The sequence below is a fragment of the Bombus vancouverensis genome, chromosome 5 (genome assembly GCF_051014615.1).
Source record: "Bombus vancouverensis nearcticus chromosome 5, iyBomVanc1_principal, whole genome shotgun sequence".
NCBI lineage: Eukaryota > Metazoa > Arthropoda > Insecta > Hymenoptera > Apidae > Bombus > Bombus vancouverensis.
The window spans coordinates 11,176,898-11,203,637 of record NC_134915.1 but is presented as its reverse complement, the minus strand read 5'-3'; the positions used below and the strand labels follow the sequence as shown (position 1 = coordinate 11,203,637).

Sequence of the window (26,740 nt, the reverse complement as noted above, 5' to 3'; positions counted from 1 at the left end):
CGTTTCATAACCGGGGTCTAATACACTTTGAATAATAAAACGCGTAACATTTTCTTCCTTTTCAACAATTTCCAAGTAGTATTCATTTTTCCCTTTCCGTTTGATATCTCGAGGAAGCCCTCGAGACAGCCTCCTCACCCGAGCTCCTCCACCTTCAGAGTCCTTTTTTTCCATTTTTCCCCTCCACTTTTCGTCCTTTCTTTCTTTTCTTCCCCTTTTAATCCACCCGCGCGTTGCCTCTCCTCCTTTTTCTTACGAGAAATGGGACAGGCTCAGATTTCACCAGTGGACTCTCGAGGAGACTCGCGTCGTAACTCTAGACAGGCAGCGTCTATTTTCCTCGGGAAAATTAATGGTGCCGCTGACAAGCCGCGTAAAAAAATACGACCGCTCGTCGTATACATCGATTTCCTCGATGCGACCTCGCAATTTCGTCGGTGACTCGCATCACGCTTTTTCCTTCCCACCGTCGAACTCCACTTCGTGGCTCGGCGCTTCGTTTCTTCTGTTCCAAACGTCGCGTGATCGATCGTTTGTCTCCTGTTACGCGAAACCACGTTTTCGTCGACCGGTTCCGTGGATTTCGAATCTTTAAAAGATGGTCAGTCGTGGAGGTTCTCTCGATTTTTCGACAATGGAATTTCGAAGCAGGCTACGAAGGTTATCGCTAACGCGGTCAGTCAATTAGGACTATCTCTCCGCAGAAAATCGGACACTTTGATCTCCAAGTAGAGTGATGCCAGATTCTGGTGCATTCGAGGGAAGAACGTGGAAAAAAGGATGGATGGTTCGAAGAGTAATCGATCTGGGATAAGTCTGTCCTTTCGAAGAAAATTGGAAAAGACTATCTGGTCGAGTGTTTGCGTTTTAGGTTTCTTCGAGCGACGCGGGGATATTCGAGCTACCTGTTCGACAAACATTCGTTTTTCTAGATTCCCGATAATGCATCTTTTTCCTTTTTTCATGGTTGGCAGAGACCCTCCTTTTATGTTTTTAGAGCTATTTGTCATTTTCTTAATACGGATCTTCCTAATTGTGGTACCACACGATCTTCGTAGAAGAGAAAGAAGAAATTCATCGACAGTTTCCAAGCACAGAGATGATATTTTAGTTACCTATACCGCAAATATATATTCTTAAAGATTCGAGACAATCGTCTTTTCTTCCCTTTTCTAATTCACAAAATTCTCTTCTTTCTCCGCTTTTCAAAATTTCTAAGTTAAATTAATAATTTCTGATTTCGTAGAAAATAGGAAATCTATTCGTCCTTTCACCGAGCACCAAGAAAACGATTCAACTAAGTTACGTTTATTGCTTGCAATTTGAAATCATCTTTTCATTCTTTTAAACATTCTACTTTCATCTCCAACAGCTTTAATTTAATTTGTCGACTGCCGATTTCCCATTGTCTTCCTTCTTATAAAAAAATCACCCCAGTTGGAATTCGACCGCAGAAGTTCGTTTCTCAAGGACGAGGGACAACCAGGAGGGTTGCGTACTCGAGTTCCATCGGTGTCCTGGCGAAACGGAACAGCCTTACAAGATTTCCCTCTTAAGGAAAGCAACCTATAAAAACGAGCACTTTGGGAATCTTCCCGTGGAAAAACGTGCCTCGAACAATTTCACAGAGGTGCAGTTGATCCAAACCTTCAAATATTAGACACGAACGAAGCAGTTCTCGTTTCCTGCAATATCAAACGATGTCTGGCGCGCAGATTTTTTCTTTTTCGGACAGATTTCACGAAATCTTTGTCTCCTCGTAGTACAACGTGACGAGGCATGTCGTTAGCATCACGGAGACTCGAAAATGAGTTTCTGTTCCAAAGCGATGGCGTCACGTGCTCCATAGAATTTCGTGGACGACTGTGCGACACGTGTTCGACGAGCTGACCGAAGCTCGCTGTTCACTGCTGGACCCGCATCGTTTCAAGATCCACAGACACTTGAAAAGGTCGGCTTGGAGAACATCAAAGAAACCCTCATTGATGCACGGGGAAACAACTAGGAAATGTAGCGGACTACACGAAAATAAACCGATGCGGAATCACCATGCTACGGGTAAACAAAAATAGAGCACCGGCTGTGTTCGGCATTCTTCATGCGAACCAGAGCGAATACGTTGTTAAATGCACTAAAATATTGGTACTAGTACTTGACAGCAAAGAATCCATTTTTCCTTGAAAATATTTCAAGAATATCTTGTAGTGTATAAAGTTGTATAGCAATATCACGAAGTAAAATTGTTAATAAAGAACCATGTCACTCCCCAACCTCAACGAACGTTGATAAATTCAGAACTAACTCCTTATCCAAAGTATCATTGAATAAAGAAAATTCTCATCCAAGTGGAAACAACCCCTAACCAATAAATATCCCTGGAACGATACACCATATCATATTTTCTTTACACTACATTTTCTCCATACATAAATAACCTTTCACAACAAAATATATTTCCCATCACTACTAGTTATACTCTCACGCAATTTCACTACGAAAAGACCTCTACATACATACATGTACATAAGGTGTTTCAGAAAATTGGTACCAACCTTCTGGAGAGTACATCTTATATCCTTTTCACAGGTATATCTTATATCTCAATCTGATGGTTGGACACGCGTTTATTACGGCCTTTTTGTTTGCTTTAATGCTTACTACATGCTTCTGAAATTTAACATCAACTCTCTCAGGCACCTTGTATATAATATACATAAAATCCCTAAAATAAAGTCGATCAAAATTCGACCTGCTCGCTGGACCACGTCGTCCCAACTCGTTCCTTTCACCAATGGACGAAGGAAAATGCGGTCCCCCGAGGAATGCGACTGGTGCAGGCCCCAGGACAAGACCTCGAAGGGCTGTATCATGCACCGGGTGCCCCCCTGCTGGGTGCTCTGTTGCGAGCAGAGAAGGGGGTGTGGCACCGGTGCACCCCTCGGGATCCTGCGGTCATCCCTACTCGTCGGCGGCCCTTAGAAGCGGCCGTGTACACGCACAGCGTGGCATTATGCAGGCCCCGTGTTCTACAGGCCGTTACGGAACCGCCCTATAATGGGATAAAAATAACCGTGTTTATATAGGATTACGAGACGATCATCTTCCACGGGACGAGTTCCCAGGATGGAAGGGGGCGAGGTCGTGGAGAGGTAGAAAGGGTAGAATTTTCGTCGAGCCGGTTCCTCTTCTCCATTGTCTGCGCCACGTCGAGCAGTCGCGGCTAATAGATATGTGATAGGGAGACGTGCCGTCGTCTTGGGTACGAGATCGCTGCTACGTTTGTATTTATACGCTGATCAATTTGTGCGCTGTCGCGTGCGATACGCCATTGTTGAATGCGTCTAGAGGCTAGACACGCGGTTCGGTAATATATCCGGTTTACCTTTTTAGGAATACGATAGATTATTTGGAGTTCTTTCTTAGTCTTTTTGTTGTTTGTTTGACGGGGAAGACGTGCGACGTTGAAGTCCTTTGTATTGTGAAAAGTTCTTTGACGAGATATTAAGTATGGTACGTTCTTTGAACTTCATACTATAATCATTAATTATTTTCCAATGTAAATGATGTATTTTGTACGTGGTATTTACTTTTCAATTTACTGTACGAGGTTTCTATGGAATTTGTCTGGAGTATCTTCTGTATGGAGAAATATGTGAAAAAAATGAAATGGAAATAAAGCTTTTTCTGTTTCAAAAAGGAGATTTTATAATGGATTTTATAATTATAATGGATTTTATAATGTTTTGAGAGTAAAGTCGATCTTTGATTTCTTAAATGGAACTATATATTTTCATTTGGCTAGACGTGTAGCTTAAATCCATAGATTTGATATACTGCTCTTCGTATGATATAAAATTGCTGATTTATAACAAATCAAATTTGCATAATAAAAAGGTGCATATTTTATAAATCGTTCCCTATGCAAACACCCTATGAAAGGGTTAAAACGAGGCCAAAAAAAGCCATACGTAAAGTTAACCTCTCGCGCCTCCATCACCCAATCAATCAACCCCCTCCCCGATTCCCATCGTCGCTCACGAGAGGGAAGGAAAGGTTACAGCGTGTGTTTGCCACGGTACTAACGAGACAGGAAGCTCTGTCTCGGAACCATGTCCGTCGATATTAACAATCAAGCTATATTTGATTACAGTCTTGCTAATTGCGCGTCGCCGTTCATTGTTCTCTTCTCCCTCGTCTTCTCTCTTCCTCACCCCTATCGGACGATCAATCGCCCACTATGCTCCCTCCAGTTGGTTTTAGGTTCAAACGTGACAAAGCTGGACAAAGGGCAAGCGCGACAGGGACGAAGGATCCTCTCTGTCGTGCGTAGAAATGATGCGCCCGGGTTAGCTGATAAAGACAGAGAACTCACCCCTGCCGGAACGTTATTAAATTATTCTAGCGTAACAGTAGATCTACCCGCAGATATAAATTGACACTGACAATGCCGATTTCGCCGGCAACAGGACACGTGATTCGGGAACCACGAGCCGCGACTAAATACGCGAGCGCCAGTTCACCTCCGCAACGGGGTTAAATTCCTGTTATTAATGGATTTGTTTGCGGTGCCTGCCCCGACGGTCAATATTTATTTATCCGGGCGAATGTTAGCGTTGCGACAAGTCCTGGCCAGTTCGGCGTTCAACAGAGGGAACGAGAAAAGACCGGAGATCGAAGAGGATAGGCCACGACCTGCGGCAGCGGAGAGGGCGGGGGTGGTCGGAGTTTGCGGGTCACGTGAAACAGCAAGATCGTAAATAAATGGCCGGCGTATTTATTCGGGGGAAAAAACAAATTTATGCACCGGTTAAAAAAACGCTGCGATGCTAAGAAGCAGGAAGAACGTCTCTGATTTCCTGAACCCTTTTTTATTAAGGCTCCACGTCGGCTGTGAACCGGTGACCCCACGACGTCCAACAGGAAACGAACGCCGAGTGTTCACCTTTTAAGGGTTGCCTTTTAATGGGATCCGATGAAACTCTGCAGGCTGTTTGTTGGGCATTTTTTCCGTTAGTTTTGCTTTCTTTCTTTCTTTATCGGTTTGGTTGCATAAAGGTTCGCGTAACGTGGGATTGGGCTTATGTAAATGCAATGTAATTTGGCGCAGATGTTTTGGTAGCTTTGCGTATACCGATGAGAAGAATCAGAATTGTATCATAAAAATCAATGGCTTCGTATGTATGTTCTTTTTAATAGAAGAATCTAACCGTGTTTTTATCCTGCCGTTATACGAGACTCTCCGAAGCCAAACTAATCGATTTCACTTTTTATTCATTTCTTCATTTCATTACATAAGTATTTCATTTCTCTAACTTTGTGTGTATTATAAATACTATGATATCGATATGTTCTAAAGATTTAAACAATTTTAAAATTGATCAAGATACGTACTAGCAATTTTGTAGCCATAAAACGATTCTATCGAATCAGCATGTTTTAATACTGGTTTCATTAGTATATATATACAAATGTTACAACAAATACGATTACGTATACGAATATCTTTCGAAGCCACGGTACAACGATCATCCGATATATCGAAACATCGACCTATTCAACACATCAACTCCACCATAAGGACTCCGCCCAAAAATCGTAAACCACAGACTTCCCCGGCAATTCTTCTCTTCTCAAATACCCCTCCCAAAAACCTTCAAAAAACCTCCTCATCCCTTCCAATGTTTCTATAAAACTCATACGAGACAACGAAGTTACTCGTAGCAGCAGCGTCGATGCGTTTCTCTCGGCAGCTCGCGCGGCACTCTGAAGCGGCGTTCACGAGCTAACCATCGAGAGCTCCAGCATCCGTGCTCCCACCAGCGTGGCAGCTCGAACACAGCGGGTTCAGCTCGTCTCCGCCGCTACTGCCACCACCACCAGACACGTCTCCACCACCACCAGGGTCGACGGCGTCTCCACCACCACACGGCGAGCGAGCAGCAGCGGCGCTCAAGAGCCGAAGGGCCCCGAGGTTTCTGCGCTCGGAGTCAGTTGGCCGACATGAGCCGCGCGCGTTGGGGCTCTCGGTGTCTGTTCGCTCGTTAAGGGTGGCAACGCGACCGGTGGCGTGCACCACTGTCCCGTGAGATGTCCGCGGATCAGCAAAACTACGCTACTCGCGACCCATTCCAATCGAATAACACGTTTGAAAACACGTTCGTCGAAAGTGACGGCGGCAGATAGTTTCTCGAATCGTAAAAAAAATCGAATCAAGGGTAAAAAAAAAAAATTCGAAATAGTGTAAAAGAGATTGAATCGTGAGAAGGGTGAAGGACCGAGTTTTACGTAAACGCAGGGTCAGCTTTAGGTGAACCTGAACCAGTGTCAGTGCAGTGGGCTTCTCGAGTGTGGATAAACAAGGAAAAGTGGTTTTCGGAAACATTGAACCGTGTGTTGCTCGTTGGGGTGCAAGGTGGATTTCCTTAGAGAAAGCTGTTAATTCTGGGATTCCAACAGTTACAAGTGAGTTTCTTGTAGATTACGTAGAACGTATCTAGGCGGGGTTTAATTAAAATTGAACGAGGTACGTGGAAATTGGACGAGTATCCTCGAGGAGGTCGTCGAAGAATTTTAACGAGCGACTTGCCGGTTCGAGTACCCTTCCGCTTCTTTCGATATTTTCTATTTGATCGACGAGAACTTTTATATATTTCTGGTTCCTTTTTTCTTTTTTTCTTTTCCTGAACTAGTATTTCTTTTAATATATTGAAATGTAGTCACGGTCGAGCGAGCGTCTCGAAAAGCTCGTACGAAATTAGGAGGCGGTCGCTTATCTGGCAAGGCGAACTCCCGCTGGGCCACGGCTTAAAGGTCCCCTGGAAAAACTATTTAAAAAGCCGCGGCATCCAGTGAAACTGTGTTTTCCCTGCTCTTACGCTTCGCTTGCCTCGCAGCAGTCTCTGGTTATTGCTATTCAAATTAAGCCACCGTGGCCCGCGAATAAAGCGATTCCCGTGTGCCTGCTTATCCGAGTCGAGCGTTCTCGGTATTCGGAATTGGAAAAATTCCGCGAAAGTGCTCGGGCCACACGAACGATTTACTTGTTGCTTGCAGCGAGTTTTATCGTCCGCGAACTCGGGATTGGAAAAATTGCTCGAATCGAAGGCGGCGTATAGCTTGACAAGTGTAGATTCAAAATCGTGTTGGAAATAAATGGAGACTTGTTGCAGTGGTTCTGAGTATTTGTTAGAATAAAAATCATTTTTATGGCTATTGAATGGACGAATAGTTTATGTAGTAGGATTCATTGGTTTCCTGATTGATTCTTTCCACTGACTATGATTTTGTCATATAATGGGAATTTCAAGTCAGATAAGCGGATTTATCAATCGACAAAAATTCACTTTTTAATTACAAACACTCGTGTTTTTCTATTTATTCTTTCTTCGATTAGTTGGTACTTTATTTATTAAATAATTGTATTGTAAAGATTTATCTAATACGATTATTTTGCTTAATTACATGTATTTGAGGTTTGAAACTATTATTTTGTGCTACATCATAGTCCGATAAACGGAATATTACTCTATTTCTATCGCATGGCAAATTTTTCATCTAACTATTGATCAAATAATTAACAAGTTATCATTCGATTTAAGATTTCATACGTTTCAAGACAATTGCATTTCAAGAAATCGTTCTTTGTTGCTTACGGCTGCTATAAACGTCAAACTCTAAAAACAATCTCCAAAATTCGCATTTTCACCACCGTACAATTACTCAATCGTAAATCTACCGAACGATCCAAAATGAACCAACAACCTTTAAAGTTTCGCTAAAAACACCGTGCGTAAGCAGTTTGTGTCGTCGCAGCACGCGATCCCAGACACATAACGTCTGAATCTTAACGTTCGACCGGCGGACTCCATAAATTCTATGAAATGGGGAACCGCTAAGTTTACGAAATACGCATGTCGAATAAAGCTGCCAGCTCCCCGGGGAACAAGCGTGTACGGAGGATGCTCCGGTTTGGAAAAATACCCGAAAGGAAGCGGGTACTCGCCGGTGGTCGCGAACGAACGACTCTCGACCTCCGGCGGATAGCATAATCGTAAAGTGGTCGTCCATATGCGGCATCGAACGAAGATTCACAAACATTCGGCTCCACTTACCAGAATTACGTGGCCCGAATCGACGTCGTTCGCTATAGAAACCGGGAGCAGTATGTTTTCACGGATTTACGCGAAACGCGTGCAAAGAGGGAAACGAGTTTCCTCGTAAATACACGAAATATGCAGAGGGGCTCAGCAGTTTCTTAGCTTTCCTCCTTGAAACGGTCGTGTTCAGGCTTTTCGACTTGTAGATAGGGTGAGGTTGAGAATGTGTTTGGTTAAAAGGCGAGGGTGTTCGAGTTCATTGATCACCGTTGAGAGACAGAGGTTAATTCATGGAATTATCTTCGTAAATAAAACATATAATATTGGAGCCATTCATTCACGTGCAGAAAAGAAAATAATGAATGCGGATGAATAAAAGTGCAGCTCGAAACAAGGTTATTTCTGTAATCCTCTGTGAAATACATTTTTTTAATTGATACAAATTTTGATTCGTTTATTTGATCGTTTAGATTAAACGACTTCCATTTTTGGATTAAACCTTCCAACTATCAGTAGACATTTGTTTTAACAAAAATGCAACTTTCAGTAGAAAATTGTAGAAATCTTTTTAGTAGAGTTTTTCATAGAAATGTTAATAATACTTTTAGTAGAAATTTTATCCTTGAACGATTAATCTCTAATTATACACGTTTGTAATTTTGCTAGTACCATAGACGTACTCTTTAATTACAGAATGATCTTATCTGTTAAATGATATGTTATAGAAATTCTAGAATATAACGTACCATTTTAAACTTCACAAAATTGTAACAGCAAGATAAAAATTCCGGCTCTCGCCTACCCTAAAAGATTAAACACGCAAAGTTGTCTAGTGACCAAATGCATTCCATCATCCCTAACATGTTTATCTTTTCCACCCAACTGCTTCCCACCACCTCCATAAACTATCCTCCATGCGCAACACCCATAAACAGCGAGAATCTCCAACAGAATATCATGAAAGCCCAAGAATCTGCTGATATTCCCCATTTCGCGGTCGTAGACGAAGAATGATCGATAATTCACGGTCACAGGCAAATCGACCTGTTCTATCTATTCGTGAATAGTAGCACGACTGTCAACCTCGTGCGATCCCTTTCGTATTTTGTCTAGTCTAGTTCCTCGTTGGGAGTAGAGGGACGAGGGAATTGCTGCGATTTCCACGACGTCGGATCGATAAACGCTTGAAATTGCGGAACGTTCGACGGCGTTGTTTGCGACGGCCTGTTAACCTTCCGATCGAACTGACGCCCGATCATAGACGCCGCTAACGAGGATCTATCGCGGGAGACGCGACTACAATAATCGGCCTTCGATTTTGCACACTCTGTCTCCCTCTCTCCCATCGTTCGCTCATGCGTGCACTGTGAATGCAATTAATTAATAAGCCGCGTATCTCTCTCGTCGGGCCGCCATTGATAGCGGGCATTAATCGTCGCCGCGATACCGCTGCAATAATTACGCCTTTGTCTCTTTTCACGAGAACGATGTCCGCGGAAACGATTCCCCCGAGTCCCCGACTTGTTTTGCACAGAAAAAGTTCGCTTTCTGGGAGGCATTTCTTTAACAAGATTCTGCGTTGAATGAATGTTCGTTGGTAATGGAACGTTCGCGTGTTCTGTGTCAGTGGATCGAGTGGTTGCCGTCTTCGTCAATGGAATTTTATAAGAATGTTACGATCAACTGTAGCTTTCTTTGGGACTATCATATTAAAATATAGGTTTAGAATACTTGATTTTAGTTACAAGGTTTTGAACATTTCACGTCTTTTATGAACAACGTCTTCCAAAAAAGAAAGGTATCTAATGAGATATAAACACGAAGAGGAAGCGAGGAGAACAGCAGAGTTAAATTTCTAAAAATTTCTACATTTCTTTACAGTCCTTGGTTATCAATAATACCTGCAGGAAAATTCTTTTCTACGTTCCCTTGAAATCCCCGATTCCTAGACTCCTAGATTCTACTTATCAATGAACAAACGAGAAATGGATCTTTTTCGACACTTTCCTCAATTCTTATCTCGCGTCGTATCGACCGTACAAACACGTCCACCTTCAACCCTGCAAACACTTCCTAAACTATAAGCCAAATATAAAAACGCGTCAAATAAAAAAAGACTACGTTTTACTTTTTTCCAAATTGAACCATCAAGTAACGGCTCTCACAAGCGGGTCCCCCCTCGTGTCTGAGCCTAATGCTCGAAAATGGCCGCCGCCCACGCGAGTAACTTCACTTCCCGCCGCTCTTTAACTCTCTAAAATTCTCCTGCGGCGTGAAACTGCTCTCGCAACGAGCAAAACAGCTCGAAATCGCGGCGATATCGCGCGCTCGGCTCGCGAATTCCATCGACGCGACTCGTCGACGATGAAAGAAGTCGGCGGAAGCGGCGAGACGAAAGCGAACAGCACGAGAAAACTGAAAAGCGTTGACGGGAACATTCAAAGGGGCGCGTGTCGCGTTCACGGGAACGAGACGACGCAGCAGAAATAAGAGGATCCATTGGCACCGCTCGCGGGTCCCCGCTCGACTTTCTTTATTTTCCGGTCGGACAGGCTGAAAAAGAGAAGGAAGAGAGAGTTTCAGCAGCGTCTTTCTTTATCCAGCCACGCTTCGCCGGAGATCATTACGCGGGCAGCAGCTTCGCGCAGAATGGTTGGTCGTTAATAATGTCTGTCAAAGTCAAATAACAGGTCCCATTCCTCCCGATTCGTGACGTTTAGTCAGCGTAATCTCATGCTCCGTGTAATCTCATGCTGCGGGTAATCGAGGCTTTTTCAATTTTTCTCTCCCCTCTCGCAGGACGTTTATTATCTGGCGGAATGAGTTCATGTGGCGCTCGAACGTTCCGCGTTATCCAATCGCCAATTGACGTTTTCATACGGAAAGTTTCTTTGATATTGAAAATTCCGTTTGACGTCGGCTCGATAAGAAAAGGGTTGAGTAAGTCGTAACGCGATAAGTCACAGAGCCTAGACGCAAGTGAAAGATCGTAGATTGTCGGCGAATAATCTAGAGTCGATAGTCCCGATTCTCGCGCCGCTTTTTCGTCGTAAGGATCGTTAATCTTCAACGAACGTTTTTTGCATCCATGTTATGAGCTCGCGTGTTCGATCTGCGCACGAGCTTCGTGAGTATCCCGTAATTATCGAACGGTGCCGTTTTTGCATGGATATCGGTAGAGATTTCCATGATTACCCGCGGGTAATCGAGAACCGTCGAGGTAAGTCGACGCGACTCCGCTGTAAATTATATGCATATACCGTATTCGATTCACGGGAAACTTGTACCGCAACGGGGCGCGCACATGATCGATAACATTGACGATAATGTGTATCTAAATTTTCTGTACTTGTCCACATTAACAATAGTATTGATAGCGTGTAAATCTCTTAACAATGTCTTTTGTATCTCTAAATGGCAATTGAATCTTCGCCTTAATCTCCATTCCCTTCTTAAAGGAGCTATTTCCTACAAGTGTCAGACAGCTGAACCTGATGCGAATGCGTCAGTTGAGCATCATTTAAAAATACGCTTCTTCGATGTATCATTATATCTACAAGCGTTTTGCACACTGATAGAATATCTCTCTATGCGAATACGATATGCAATCGAATCAGACGTCTCACGCTGATGAGCATATTACAGATATTTCTGCACAATCATACTTTTATAGTCCAATTAAACACATGGAATTTAAACAGAGACTTGTTTCATCTATCGAATATTATAATGACCGCCTTATTTTAAACATTTTATACTTCTACATTATCATGCATATCCTCGATAACTCTATGCTTCTACGTTTTTCGTAGACGCATAAGAATCCTCTAGATCCATCGATAAACTCGCAGCTTTCTCGCGATATAACGCGATACCCATCATTAATAATCATTATTCCTCTGGTACTTTAACAAACTGAAACCGAAAGAATCCTCCCAAGGCAAGAAACGTCGAAGAAAAACATCAGTGGTTACTATGGACAGGAGGCAGGAAACGAGAGGCACGTGATGGGAGTGCGTAAGGCCGGTCGAAGGCGCGTTTCGTTCCCCTAGCCCGTTTTCCGTCGCGAGGCCATTAAAAACTCGCCGATGCGGCCTGTTATCTCGGTCGACGGATCGATTTTCGGTATCGCGGTCTCGATCGGCTCGCAGGAAACAACGTTGCGCCTTGCAGGAGGCTGAACCGGGGCCCACCTGGCACGCGTTGCCCCTCCATCTGCGTTCTCACGGGCTTCGTCCTTCTTTTCTACCTGCCTCCTGTTCGAAACCTCGGCGTGCACGCGAGCGTGCGCGGCAAACACCATGTTCACGCTTCGACGAATTTCTACAGTGATTCTGGGTTGGTGGGTTACGAACGACCGATGAAGATGAAGGACCCCGAGAATTTTCTTGTTAGGTTATAGAGACTTCCTGAGGTCTGAGGGACGTCGAACATAATGGATACAAATCGAATCGAACAGAGATTCGCAGGATAAGGAGATACAAGGTTAGATAAGGGAGGCCGCGAGGGTAGAATTTGTGGCTAATAATGCGGAAATCCGACGCCCGGAAAAGCTAAAGCGTCGATAAAGAGATATGGGAAGACACGATTATGGGGAGGGATGGTTTGGTGAATGGAAGGACGGTGAGAATGGAGGGTAGATTTGTTAAATCGTATTCTCTTGGGTTTTTTTTCGATTATGGTTTAATTTTTATAGATGCGGTGTAAATTTTTGACTCGTAATTACAGATGCATCGTTTATAAGACATTCTATGTTTTGGTTTGTGTGCATCCACTCTTTGATGTCGGTTACTATAAGATAGAAATTTCATATAGAAATAAACTTTGAGATAGAAACTTTTTTTTACTGTTAATGTAACGTTGTTCGTATGTTACGAAGCTTCAAAATATTCAATTTAAACGATACTTAAACAAACCTCTGAACAAACAAACGAGTCTATCGATGTCGAAATCTAGCGAAACAAGATAAAGGAAAGCAAATTGAGCGGGTGTCAGGCAGGATAGTAAAACGAGGCGAACAAGAGATAGAAAAAGAGACAACCGCTGCGAGACATTCATCACGAAACGTCCCAAAAGTGCTGGTACATGTGTGTATACGTGGTGTGTGTACGTTTGGTATGCATGGCGGCGAACGATCGACACGCGAGATTAGAGGGAAAGCGTATCGTGGAAACGAGTTTCTTCTGGCGCTAGGTCCACCACGTCAAGATCGCGCGACAGATACGACTAGTCGGGAAAAACGTGATCGAAGGAAAAAAGCCAGTCTGCATCCTGAATTTTCCCTAGTCTAGCACTGTATATTGTGTTTCGTGTATTCATGGAAAAACGTCAAATAATTCCGCAACTCGAATCATGGCATAGAAGACGAACGTTTGATCCTCTGGACGCTCAACTCGATGGCGTCGTTGACTAACGCACACGTGGCTCACTCGATGTATTTTCAGCGACACGCGGCATCCAGTCGCTCTTATTCGCGCAACGCAGCGGCGCCGCTTTAACGAAGCGATCAAAGAAGTTACGAAGGTGTGCATCGAATTTAGACTTTGAAAATAGAGAAACTAGAATGGTCTACTTAATAGCTTGTATCACCGACGATATCGATTTTTTTTGGATTTCAGTAATACTTAAATTCAGATGATTCAGATTTGATTCTTCGCTACTTAGTGTTCTGAGCTCGTAATACCAATTGCAAAAGGCAATGAACAGATGCCATGAGAGTATTATCGTTTATTCTCGTCAAATCTCATCTCATTGTCGGTAGAATTGGATTTCATCAATAAAATCGTTACCTGTTTCACGAGAGTTGCAACATAAGCCACCAATTTGTTGAAATTTAACCGAGCACTATTGTATACAAAATCATAGGAAAGTACAGATTTTCCGTGAACGAAAATGTTCTCTTGATTTTTCGCGGAAATACTACAAGTCATCTTTCGTGTTACAATTTCACCCCCTTGACAATTTTAAAAGGCTCAAAGTCACGGGTTAAACCCTCTTCGTGCCACTTTGACGTGGCTGTTTCAACCCCGTTCCTTTCACCGCCGTGTCACCGTGGCAAAGGAACAAACACTCGCACGAGGGTTCCAGGCTTCCTTTCGACGCTACGGAAAATCGATGGATCAAGGATCGTAATGGACGACGTTACGAGCTCGCAGCGGTGGCCACGATGCACTGGATACCCATAAATCGTCCGCGCAGGTCACGTCTCAACGAATTGAATCCTCGTTCTCGTAGGTAGCCGCAAATTTGTACACATTGCGTCGAGGTTTCGTCGTCATCCTCCGTTAGCCACCCTGTATACCACAAAAAGTTCGTGTATCTTTCAAAGATACGAAGGAGAAACGACAAAAGAGGACATAACCTTGGTCGTATGAAAGCTTGTATCTTTGAGATCGGTTCAGATCTTAGGAAGATAGGGCACGCGGTCGTATTGTGGTTACGCGTGCAAATTTACTGCTTGTAGGCACGCATCTGGCTTGAGGACCGTCTACATTTACAGACAATTGTTCGCAGACACGTAGATAATTCGCAGAAAGTGGCATAAAGTAGAAATCCAAAGGTAGTTTGTATAAAGAAGAGGAAAATCGGTATGAATGCAAAAATCTTGAAGTAGATAAAATTTTTGTGGATAAAGAATTCTGTGTGATGTATTAAACTTCTTCTAAGTATGAAACTTAGTTTGAGAAACTTTAATACAATTAAACTTTAGTAGAAAAATTTGTACGAATTCACAAAGCTTAGGACATTTATAATAAAGTCCTTTGAATATAAATTACAAATATTACCTACTTTTGGAGAATAATATTTTTAGAAAATAATGCACTTATAGGTACTTGTCTGACTATTGAATAATCATCGGTGCTTCACTGAAATGAAAAAGAAGAAATAGTGTCTGTAACTGTCCCCGGACAAGTATATATGAACAACTGTCTGTAAGTCTAAACGAGTCTTTAACTAACGGACCCACAGCTAGTCAGAAGAACTATATCTCCAAGGATCTTCATTCGAAGACTACCTACGTGGAAGATAAGCAGAAGTGAACGAGATCGAGGAGCATAGAGAGGAAATATTCTAGGCGCGCTGTATAAAGATGCTCCGCAAACCCACATCCCTTCCTCTGCAGGGGGGTTGACATGTTTATTTCGCTCCGTAATCTTCTCGGATTACGTTTTGGCCACGGAACAGGGTGAAGAGGGGAGGGAAAGAGAGACATTTGTCGAAGAGAGGGTGGAGAATAAAAAGAAAGGGACACCGAGAAAGAAAGGATAGCCAGGGGCGGAGACACGAAGCGCATACCTGGCGTCACACGTGTGCCTCTCGAGAAGAGGCCTCTTGAAATCTTGTACACAAAACGGACCCTTAAACGCAGTGACTGCAATCGACTCGTGGTACGTTCGTGTTACGCACACTGTGCTACCTCTGCGTAGAACAAGATTCACTGATGCTATAGTTGAATCTGAAAGATGTCACAATTTTATCGATTCAATAGCAGCAAATTATTTTATCGAAGACAGAATCAAATGTAATAAGTTGCAGAATATTTTGAGAAAAATGAAGAATTTATTTGTTGCACAATTAATTCTTATTGGATTTCAACCTTCGTAGATAGATTATTTCTATTTATTATTATATAATAGTTCATTTTTTTACTGTTACAGGCTTCCAAAACTTCTCTGAAATAAAAATAAATATTGAATGAAAACAAATTTCGTTTTGGTAGTTTTTGAATGACCCCGTCATTTGTCTGTGGGAATTAAATAATTAAGTAATCAATTGTATGTAGGTAGAATGGGAATAAACTCAGATTTGTAACACATCCGAGTCGTGTACCCAATAATTTCCTTTTCTTCAACGACTATTACGGATTAGTTCCAAACACCACAATGAGAGATAATAGTGGAAATGCGCTTGCATGTTTCCACAGGAAAGAAGCTGTTCCATGTGAAATTTACGACTCCCCACGATCGCGTGTTGTGAGCGCAGAATGATCTAGAGATGGATACACGCGGGCAAGAAAATTGGTCAAGGGATGATTTAGTGAGAAATGTCTTTTTTATGGCGCTTTGAGATTCGCCGGGAAGATACCAGGATGAAAAGTACGGTAGATCGATCTTTGTGTACATTTAGTCTGTAGCAGGAACTTTATCATCTTAATACATACTCTTCTTTATTCTTCAAAAAGAATCCTCCATAAATTATCATTTTTTATACTACTTTATTCTTGTCATTTTTTTACATTCCTCGTAAATCATTTTGTTCGACAAACACATGTTTTAGAAAAGGTACAACAATCTGTATATCGTATCTCACAATATATATATATCTAAATCAAAATGCTATTTAATGGATGGAACTCTTCAGAAAAATAAACGTAGCTAATTAGTTAAGGCGGATCTTTTAAAAAAATTTTTGTTACCTCTGTAATCTAGCCTCTTGAACTACATAAAGAAAAAATTGATATCATTTCATGATCAATGTAACGGTGTTCTTTGCCAGAAAGGAACACAGATTACAAGAAGCCACCTTTGATTAAGCCATTCGACTCAACCTTTTGGGTTTCTCCGTCTTCATTCACGGAATACTCCGTACAATATAGATATATCGCAGGCCAATTTCTCCAACCACCCAGTGTATACTCAATCCCTTGCGGGGGAAAGCCTGGAGAACACGATCAAGTTCGTGGCTGCGAAACGCAAAATTCGTGACACGTTACGTAAATGCATGCAAATTTATTACAACCAGAGGCGCATGCGTGCGTCGCAATTTACAACGCTGTAAGATAAAATGCGTAATATCCCTGGGTATTAGAAATGTTACGGCGAGCTATAGAACGCTTCGAGATTACACGGCGGAGAGAAGACGAGATCGGCCGGCAAGTTTCTAAATAACACGATGCACGGTTTTCACGGTAAGTCGAAAGAAAGAGAGAAGCTGGAGGAGAGACAATGTCGTAATTGCCCGCTGTTTCACGAAACCCCTGCGATCTTCCAGGGGTTGTGGCTTCTTTCGAGAGCGTCTATCGATCCGTGTCGACCCTGACACGCAAACATACAGCTAAGATGCTGACGAATAACGGAATACAATGAAAGTATCGTCGAAATATCAGAAAGCATCGGCATTGATTTGTAGAACATCCTTCTTTGTAGAAGAATGGGAAAGTTCGCCGGAACAAATATGTGTAGATATTGATTTCACGTTTGCTGGATGAAAGCTATAAGCACTGTCATATTCTATCATTGTATTATGCATTTTATTTATAAGTATGACTTGTTCCAACGTCAGTGATTTTATGCCAGAAAATAATTAATTCTATAGGCAGGGTATTCCATATCCGAGCCAGTTTTTGGCTATTGTAAGCTTTTAAGAAAATTGGAAAACTTCCGAATTGCCTATACCAAAGATAAACACTGTTTTTCAAACACGAGGATAGTAGAATTTTGCTCTGATCGTGTGAATTTACTAGGAAAGAATGAATTATTCTTTCGCCAAAATGAAAATAGCCTGTTATATAAATCTAACAACATCGATAACTTCACATATTTTCAGTATCACATACATCCAACCCACATATCACTTTTCTCCCCAACGGTACAAGAAAACTACATTTCCCGACTACTTTCGTTGCCATCGAGCTAGCAACCCTAATAGAATCCGTCCTCCCCAGAGGATCAGCGAAATTTCGCGCGCTCTCGCGAGACACGAACAATCAATAACGAATTCTCGATTGGAAGTCTCTCGCGAAAAAACATCCAGCCATTTCTTCGTTCCTCGTGCATAAAGGATTCCCCGGTATATTGGTGAGCGCGTAAGCACGCGTGGATCGTTTCTCGTTCCTCGGGGGCCCGCTTCTGTTCCGTAGCCGAGGTGGAATAGAAACATCGAAGGGAGGCGGCTTCGCAAACCGGTAGCCGCTGAATACTCCGGGGAATCCAGCCCCGTTGATTCCCCCCTACCTGTTGTCACGCGATACTCAGGTTGCCCTTCGAAGCTTTAAGCCGCTTTTCAGTCGCGGTCTCTCATCTCTCAACATACAACATCTCTCTGAACCTCACTGATCCAGAGCGAGAGGAACCAAGAAGAAGAAGAAGAAGAAGAAGAAGAAGAAGAAGGACAATGGGGAAAAAGAGAAAGCGAAAAAGCAAAAGAAGAGGAAGATGAAGAGGAAATGGACAACACGAAGCGCGCACGATGCGTCGGTTTCGAAACAGACGGACAGATTGTGCCGCTTGTAAAGTGGCGAGGAAGACCCCTGGAAAACAGGTCTCATGAAAAGAAAAGACCTTTCGTAGAGCAGCGAAGCGGGTGAATAGCACTCGAGTTTCTCGCGTTTATCCCCGACTAGCGCGCGCCAGGGTGAGAGAGCCAGGCATTCGTGGCAATTGCAGTGTGAAATGCCATGTGTTCATCCGCGCGCGGCACCACGACGTCTGCTCGGTGTCGAGTGTTTTAAGCCTTTGAGTGGTAATACCGGGCACGTTTATAAATTGAGTCCTCGTCCTGGAGGATTAGACCCCGACATCTCTCTCTCTCTCTCTTTCTATTCTCGTCGATGGGAAATCTGTGTAGGGACGTCCGATACGCTCGCATAATGCGCGTTCCACGGCCTCTCTACTCGTCCTGTGGATTATTCCGCGTCATGAATCTTCGAGACCATCCTCGCCCCGTGTCTACCTTCCCTAACACGCGGTCTCGTCTCTGTAGCTCCTGTGTTCCTCGCGTGGTTTCATCGACTTTCCACCGGATAGCGGCCTGACTATTGATTCGACGCGATTTCATCATCTTGATCCACGCTCGTCCCTGTTAACTCCGTTTGCGTTTCAATTAGAGAGATATCGTACCACGCGTCAACACGGAATTTTGATGCGTCAGGGTCTGTGGTGTCGTCGTGGAATTATCATTTTACTCCCTTAAACCGCGATTCAACCGATCTTTGATCTAATTTTACCCTGTCGGAGGCTGGAAGGAATTTCTTAAAGGATGGTGAAATTCATCAAAGATAATTACTTCGAGCGCTGACAGAGCACGTGCACTCGAAACCACTTTCGATCTCGAACGAAATAGTTTGCGCCGCCTACAAGCGCGAGTTCGCGAGGCTAACAAAGGACCCACGAAGGACGACATTGACAAACGATCCTCCTGTCGCGTTTCAATCCGCCGATAGGAGCTCTTACAAGTCTACCAGCGTTTTCTGTTTCTCCCTCTCACTCTTTCTCTCTCTTTTTCTCTCTCTTTCTGTAGCGCGCGTTTGTTCCCATGAATTTCCTTCGAGTCTTGTCCAACGAAACACGAGCTCGCGAAACTAGTTCCCCGCGAGTACACACCGAACTGTTCCAAGCAAATACGTTCGCCGTGTGTGTAGCGCTTTATCGCCGCTCGTAAAGTTTCATCTGGACTTTAATTAAACCCGGGAACCTCTCTCGATACTAGTCAGACGCCGATATTTTGCATAGAATGAGCCTGTATAACCGGAGCAATCGAATCTTGATTCTCTGGCTTCCTCTAGGAATTCCTTTCTTTTTTCATTCTTCTATCATGTAACAGAGGAAAAGTTTGATTACCTGAAAAATAAAATTCCTCCGCTTATATTTACATAGCTGATTAATTTTCTCTATAACTGTTTCTTATATTTATCAAGTAATCGAAGAATCTTATTAATCCAGAGGAGCGAGCTACCCCCTTCGAGCTTCCAATTATCCCCAGGACGAAACGAATTTTTCGCGTCTGGCGATCCATTTCCACTAGACGGATCGCCGTTAATAATTAACGATTCCCGGTTATCGGACTGGATTGGCCACGAAGAACCGGCGCGAGGTTGATTCGAGGGAAACGAAACGAAGGGAGCGAGAAAGGGGGTGGAATTACCAATCCACCTCTCTCTCTCTCTCTCTCTCTCTCTCTCTGCCTCTCTAGGTTCGAACGAAGGCACCACGAGGAAATTTCGCGTGCGGGAAAGTGCGCGGTACCGGTGGAATATTTAAATGGCAAGGGTTGCCAGCCGGCACCTAAGTGGCACTCTCACCACTCCTAACCGTCTTTTACGTTTTCCGGTGGAAACAACGGAACGAGCAAGCGAACCCAGGAGAAACGTTCAATCCGCGTCCCAGCGTCGATGTCGCTTCCGCCCTCCATCGCGTGCCACCAAGAAGTTTCCATTTTTTTTCTTTTTTTGAGAAAAAGCCGCTGCTGGCTTATATTTTCGATGAAAACGCACCCTTCCAAGCGGCAACCATAGCTCGAACGCGGTTCCTATAGAAACTGTTAATTTTTTTTCTGAGACCTTTTTATATTTTCTTTCTATTTTTTGTTTTCACGTTTCAAGAGTGGATATGTATTTTAAGATGAGATTGAATATACGAGGACATGGTTGGAGGAACGTTATGTCAGTGGATTTCGAGTCGAGAGGGATCAAGAGTCCACTTTTACCTCTAGAAATGAAATATCTTTGAATGTGGAATTTAATCTGAATTTTTCACTGCGTTTTCAAGTCTCAGAACGATATTATTGGAGAATAGTACGAAAAGGAAAATTATATTTATATGTATAGTACCGATTGACAGTATATAAAGAAGTCGTATTCAAAGAATATCTGATAATCTAGCAACACACAAGTTTCCACTGACTACTCAAAATAACAAGTCTTTAGTCGATTTTACGGTGAATTTGTGTAAATGTAAGTTGAAGAGCGTGCACGTGACCCCAGAAGTCGCTTTCCATACATTCTTCGTATATACATATGTATCTCTGAAAAACTTACTGCTTCATTTATCTTAATTAATCATGACTGACGAACTACGATGTATACCCAGGCTAGTTCATGCAACGTTAATCTATTCCCTCGTATACGCCGGTGCACGCTTCTAAAACATTCCGTAGAAACGGATAATAGCTGCACGCTGCTTTATTCATTCACTTGGAAACAATTGCATTAGCCTCGTCAAGTAGATATATCACGATGCTGTTTCTCTGTTAGCTACAAAGAATACTCTTCGTACATTTTCAACCTTAGACACGCCATATTACAACGCATGCGTTCACTTACCAGTTTCAATCTATGATGGAGATAGAACTATAGTAGAGTCATTTATATTTGAATTGCATTTCTTGGAATAAAATTTTAATGGATATCTTCCTATAATTCAACATGATTGTAAAATGATAGAAAGAGAAATCTTTACGCTGCAACCTATAATTTGACATCCTATATATTTATTACTTCTGATTCAAAGTTTTCTTTCATAAGAACAGAGAATCGTAACTCGTGGAAAGAATCAATGAATCCTGGCTATATCCATGAACAATTTGCCCATCAATGAGTTCGAGTAAACGAAGTTCAACTACATTATCATCTACCACGTTTGAAAATCCTACAGCTTTTAATTTTAATCGGATTACTCATTTTTCTATTTCAGGTGCAGTCCACAACCACCAAGAGGTTTCACGGTGAAAGTGCATCGCCACCATTTTCCTTAATTCAATTTTCTTCGACGTAAGATGAACGAATGATCGACGAACGACGGTGACACGTACGCGATGAGGCCGAAATCGTGTTCCCTGTTCCTGTTGTTCTGCGTGCTGTTGCCGGGACTGGTGCGCCCCTTCACATCCGGCGAAGGTGAGCAAACTTCCATCCCAAAGTCTCTCATGACGACAAAATGCAGTCGTCAGAGAGGGAACAGAGGCTCTCCAGTTAGAATCTCGCTTTCTATCGATTCAAGAACCCGACTGCGACAGTCGATGACTGAAGTGATCGAGTGCACTTCGTACGAGTTCTTTCACCACGGAAACGGGAAACGAATGCTCACGGCCTCGTAGATCGTTCGATAAGTTGGAAAACGGGCGGACTTGTTCTGAGAAACAGCCGCCATTTTGTTATTTTCTGCTCATTTCACAGGGGCAATTAGTTCGAAGATAAAGAGTTTCTAATGTTTATCGTAAAATTCTGCATAAACTCCTCGGACCTTTAAAATGATACTATGCACTTGATATTTCAATTTTCCAGAAATTTACTTCAGAGATTCTGATTTGTTTATTTGTATTATTGATATTGTTTGTTTAGGTCCTGAGATTGTTTATTTCCATTCTTGATCTTAACCTTTCGTAGTCGAACTGTAGTCGTCAATGTATATCATGTCATTTCTTTTACCTTTAGCCGCTTCCTTTTATTCTTTCGTACCAAAATTTAATTTGATAAAAATGTTACAACGTAGGCAATATCATTATTTTAGGTTTATAATATTTGTTCCATTGATTCGTTTCTTTCTCTGATGATAAATTACTCTATTTTAAAATAACTTTAAAACAGAAAAGCTAACATGCAGGAGCATAATAATCGAATGAAACCACCGTGCCCAACAACTAATGTGCGTTAATCCCCTAAATTCCTTGAACAAGCCTCCAAAAAAAACTTCCATTTATCCATCATTTTCCTACGATCGCTCAAGATTCGATTCCCAATCCCCACAGCGAAGCTTTATTGTTCCCCGATCCTGATCCAAGGGTACGTCAGTAATCAACGTTCGACGCTCACGAGGGAGGAAGCCGAACACGGACATGCTTTTTGCGATTCCCTAGCCGAGAAAGAACCTGGTCGTGTTCTATGTGCACGGGGCTAGTCACGAGCACGGTCTTTGGCTTGGGAAAGGGAAAGGGTGAACGGAGAGGGGCCCAGGCAGATCTAATTATACGGCAAGTCAGCGTCGTTGATTAGTGGTGGGCATAACCGGCCGGTTACGTTACACCAGCCGTTTTCGATGATGGATTACGATCCCCTGGAGCTAGTTTTAAAGCGACTTTACGCGAAGAGGGGGGCTTTTGGTCTTTCTCGGTTTCTTCGCGCGAGACTCGCGAGACCACGTGGCCGACTAATTAGCGTCCCCGACATCCACCGGCCTCGTCATCGCGGCACATAGGGATGATGAATGGCACACGGCAAGCAAAAAAAGAAAAAAAGAAAAAAATGAAAGAATCGTTACACATAACGATAGAAAGTTCACGGATTTATACGCCTTAACTGCGCGTATCTCGAAGCGAGAACCATTCGAAAATGTATGCAGTAGAAGAATTATTGCGTTCTTTAAACCTTCTTTCGAGGAAGTTGCGCCGGTGTTCGCTATGTTGGTCGTATTTCAAATTAACACATTGGCAATAGTACGCGTTATGCCTCAACAATTTCTGATAAAAAGAATTGTACAAGGGGTTATGAATAACATGCGGTTTATGAGAAAGGTCATCGTATCTGCTTAACGATATTGTGTTATAGAATTGGTTGAAAAGAGATAGCGGTTATCGTGTGTGAGAAAATAGAGACCCGTTTAACTACAATATATGGATAATTGGAATTAGAGTGAGAAGATAAAAATGTACAGATAGGTGCAATTGTGTCTCTGTGAAACCCATCGTTTTAACTTTTCGACACGTTAAACTAATCAATTCTAGCTGCCACTAATATTCCGATTTCAACACTACGGAGTGTGACTGACATTTAACGCTTTTAAAAACAATACTTTAATCAAGTTCACGCGACTCAATTATTAATGCGTTAACGAACATACCAGTGGAACCTACAAAATCGTTTAACGAGTGAATTTCACCGTTTCCACCTCGCTCGCAGTGACTCATTCGCGGATACCGGCAAACTCTTCCAACAACGCAAACTCATCAATAGGCAAAGCCACAGCCACGCTTCACCGACGCAAACAACACCAGCCAGACTTTTCTAACGCTCGGAGTAATTACGCTTTCCGACAGCTGGCACGGTCGTTCATTTTTTCCCCAAGCCGCGGGAGAGGCACCGCCATGCAAATTGCACGCGTCGACATTTAACGACTTCGATTGTGTGTGCACGCGTGCGACTTTCCCGCGAAGCCAGCGCATCGTCGGCGACACCGTGGAGAGGAAACGGCGCCTAAGAAAATCGTTCTCTGTTCTTACGTTGCCAGGTGAACTGTTGACTGTTCAGTCGATGAAGAAAGAGGGAGAAAGAGAGAGGTTCTTACGTGCGTAGAAACCCGCGTGTGAATAATAGCTCCGACGATTTATCGCGATGTGATATCGTGTCATAATTCCAACGACTCGGCTGGCCGACGTTCCGGCGCGCCGAGGAAAATATTAGCCGCGTTAATAATTAACGGGCCGCGGGCAGGTCGACGCCGTGCGTCGTTCTCACGTTTAAGACCGCAAATCACTTTGTTTGTAACTTCGTGTCGCGTCTATTTCGTGGCGTCTTCAATTTTTCAGCCTCCTGCGAACTTTGAGAATTTAAATGGTTCGAATAGTCGAGAATAAGGCGGGAAGTTTCTTGGTTTCAAATGAGTCATATGATTAGTCTAACACAGTGGAATTGACTAAATGAGCTTTCATAAATCGTAGAAAATTTATACCGTCTGTGGTACAAATTGGCGTGATGAATGTTGGAAATTTGCTTGAAGGAATAACAAAACACAGGAAGTAAGTCAGTCGGTAGGATTGAATTTGTCGATACAGTGTGGATATTTTATATTCTTTGCAATATGAATTGGCACGATAAAGACTAGAAGTTTGCTTAGAGAAATGAAAAAGGTTCAGGGGAAGTAAGCTGGTAATTAGTAGGTTAAAATTCTACTTAACGGCGTGGAAATGAGCTTCGTTAGCATAACATGAAAGAGTTGTACTGTGATGGAAATTAGCGGTATAAATATTAGAAGAAACCTGGGAAAAAGCAATAGAAGAATCAAAGGAAAAGAAAAGAAGACGAAGATGATACTAGCGTATACTAGTAACACAAAGTGAATACTAATAAGTGAATACTTAGGAAACATTTAAAAACTCTTTTAATAAATGATATCGCAATTATTTGTTCGTATCAACAAAATGAGAAACAAAATTCAATAAAAAAGAAGAAGAGCTAATTGATTAATTGTTACTACAAAACATTTGGAAAAATAATTATTTCCTATACATTGACGTTTGTAATAATAATCAGTTCGTACGAAGGGAATAAATAAAAAAAATCGATCGTTTCCACTGCATTATCCCCGTAACAAGTTCACTAAGCTTGTCGTCCAGCCTGCAGATAACATGCATCAAAATAACGAGTACCGTTTTCCAGAAGATAGATATCCACCGAGACTCCGGTAAAAGCTATCGAACGTGTCTGGTTTTCGAGCTCGCGAAGCCAGCCAGGTTTCGCTCGTATCCGGTAGCGAAAGAAGAATTACGAGCGGAGAAAATACGAAGCTTCCCTGCCTTGGAAAAATGTTTATTCCGGCGCGCGAGAAAGCGGAAGGCGAGAGCAGATCGCGTCGACGAATCTTCAGATTTACGACTAATAAATTCTCCATACGCCGATGCTCTTTCTGTGCTCTCGTAAAGGTCACGTCACGCTGCTGATTTCGGATTCTTCGACCCCATTCTATCTAGCACGGGTTCACCTCTGGGTAACAGTACCATCCGCGGGATTTCGCCCTTCGTGAGAACCTATTACTCATCCTCGTGCTGGCGTGGGCCCGTTTCCGAGCGATAAGTATCATAAGTAAATCGCGATCAGGTCCCGCGATACGACCTTCGATCACGTAGCTGACCACAAAAACAGAGATGGATAGATGGAGAACGAGAGGAGGAAAGATAAAGAGAGGAAACTGTAAACTGTTTGAAGATAGTGGGAGGTCGTGTGGATCTCGCGAAATCGCCCGGAGCAAAAATGCAAAAGCCAACGCGAATGCTGGTTGGCGGGTTGGCTCGACCGAGCAATTACCCGGTTGGTTCCACGTCGGAATGGGGCCCGTTCTCGGCCTCGCAGCCGCGGAGGAGGAAGATGAAGGGGAAGGGGAAGAGTGGTAGAGTCGAATGCGAAAGAGAATAAAAAAATACACGGTGAAGTTAGTTAGGCGAGAGAGAAGGGAGAAAAACTCTTTAATCTCTCGTGGTCTCTCATCGGCACACTGCCCGACCGAGTATATACCGCGGTCTTTCTCGCGCTCGTGGTGTATGCCTTTCTCCGTTTCTGTCATTCTTTTACTCGCAGCGACGAAAGGTCGGGTCAGCTTTAATTATCGTAAATCAAACGAGAGAGTGGTGCGCCGAGAGGAGGCCCCGGCAGTTGTGCAAGCACGAGCGCCGCGATTATTGTTGAAATCGCGGAGAACCGCCGGGTAAAAGAGTGGCCTGGGTAAAACGCAAACTACGGACCGGCAGATCGTGAAATATCGGCCGATCGAATTACAACACGACGATATTTTCGCGCGTTCCCTCGTCCCGTGAACTCTCGATATCTTCGAAGGTGGTTAGTCAAGTGTTGGTCCGGCAGTCGCGTTGCGAAATTTCTCGATGCTCTCGGACACATTGGTTCGAAAACCGGATATGTTCGTTGTTTCTTAATTGCATCTTTCGACACTGGCCTATAGGCGTTTTTCTTTTTCTTTTTTTTTTTTGTGTGTGTGAAATATACTTGTGGAGGTTCGAATTGTAAATCCGCTTTCTTAAGAAGTCTTTGGAAAGTTCATATTATTGTTTGCTTATGTTTCTAGTCGCTTCAGTTCGAAAATTCCATATGTATTTTCATTTAACTCTTCTTAATTGTATCTTTGATTATATAATTCCAATAATAGATTCGCGAAGAGCAAATTATATGTATATACCATAAGGTCGAATTATGTAATCAATTTTCA

At 42.9% G+C, this 26,740-nt stretch overlaps 2 protein-coding genes across 8 annotated transcripts in view; one reads left to right on the top strand and one right to left on the bottom strand.

The window, feature by feature from the left end:
• LOC117156111 (netrin receptor UNC5C) overlaps positions 1 to 26,740 on the bottom strand; it is a 252,403-nt gene that overhangs the window by 211,060 nt on the left and 14,603 nt on the right. Inside the window, exon 2 of one of the 4 annotated variants that reach the window (XM_076618503.1) lies at positions 15,393 to 15,552. The exons of the other annotated variants lie outside the window; for them this stretch is intronic. The gene's annotated coding sequence lies outside the window, so the exon portion shown is untranslated. The remainder of the gene's footprint in view (positions 1 to 15,392; positions 15,553 to 26,740) is intronic. 4 annotated transcript variants of the gene reach the window in all.
• Positions 5,976 to 26,740, top strand: part of LOC117160654 (netrin receptor UNC5C) — a 44,571-nt gene continuing 23,806 nt past the window's right edge. For all 4 annotated transcript variants that reach the window (XM_076618508.1, XM_033341568.2, XM_076618507.1 and 1 more), the window contains exons 1-2: positions 5,976 to 6,462; positions 21,506 to 21,708. In XM_076618508.1, the coding sequence (XP_076474623.1) occupies positions 21,627 to 21,708 (82 nt within the window). In that variant the 5' untranslated portion in view covers positions 5,976 to 6,462; positions 21,506 to 21,626. The remainder of the gene's footprint in view (positions 6,463 to 21,505; positions 21,709 to 26,740) is intronic.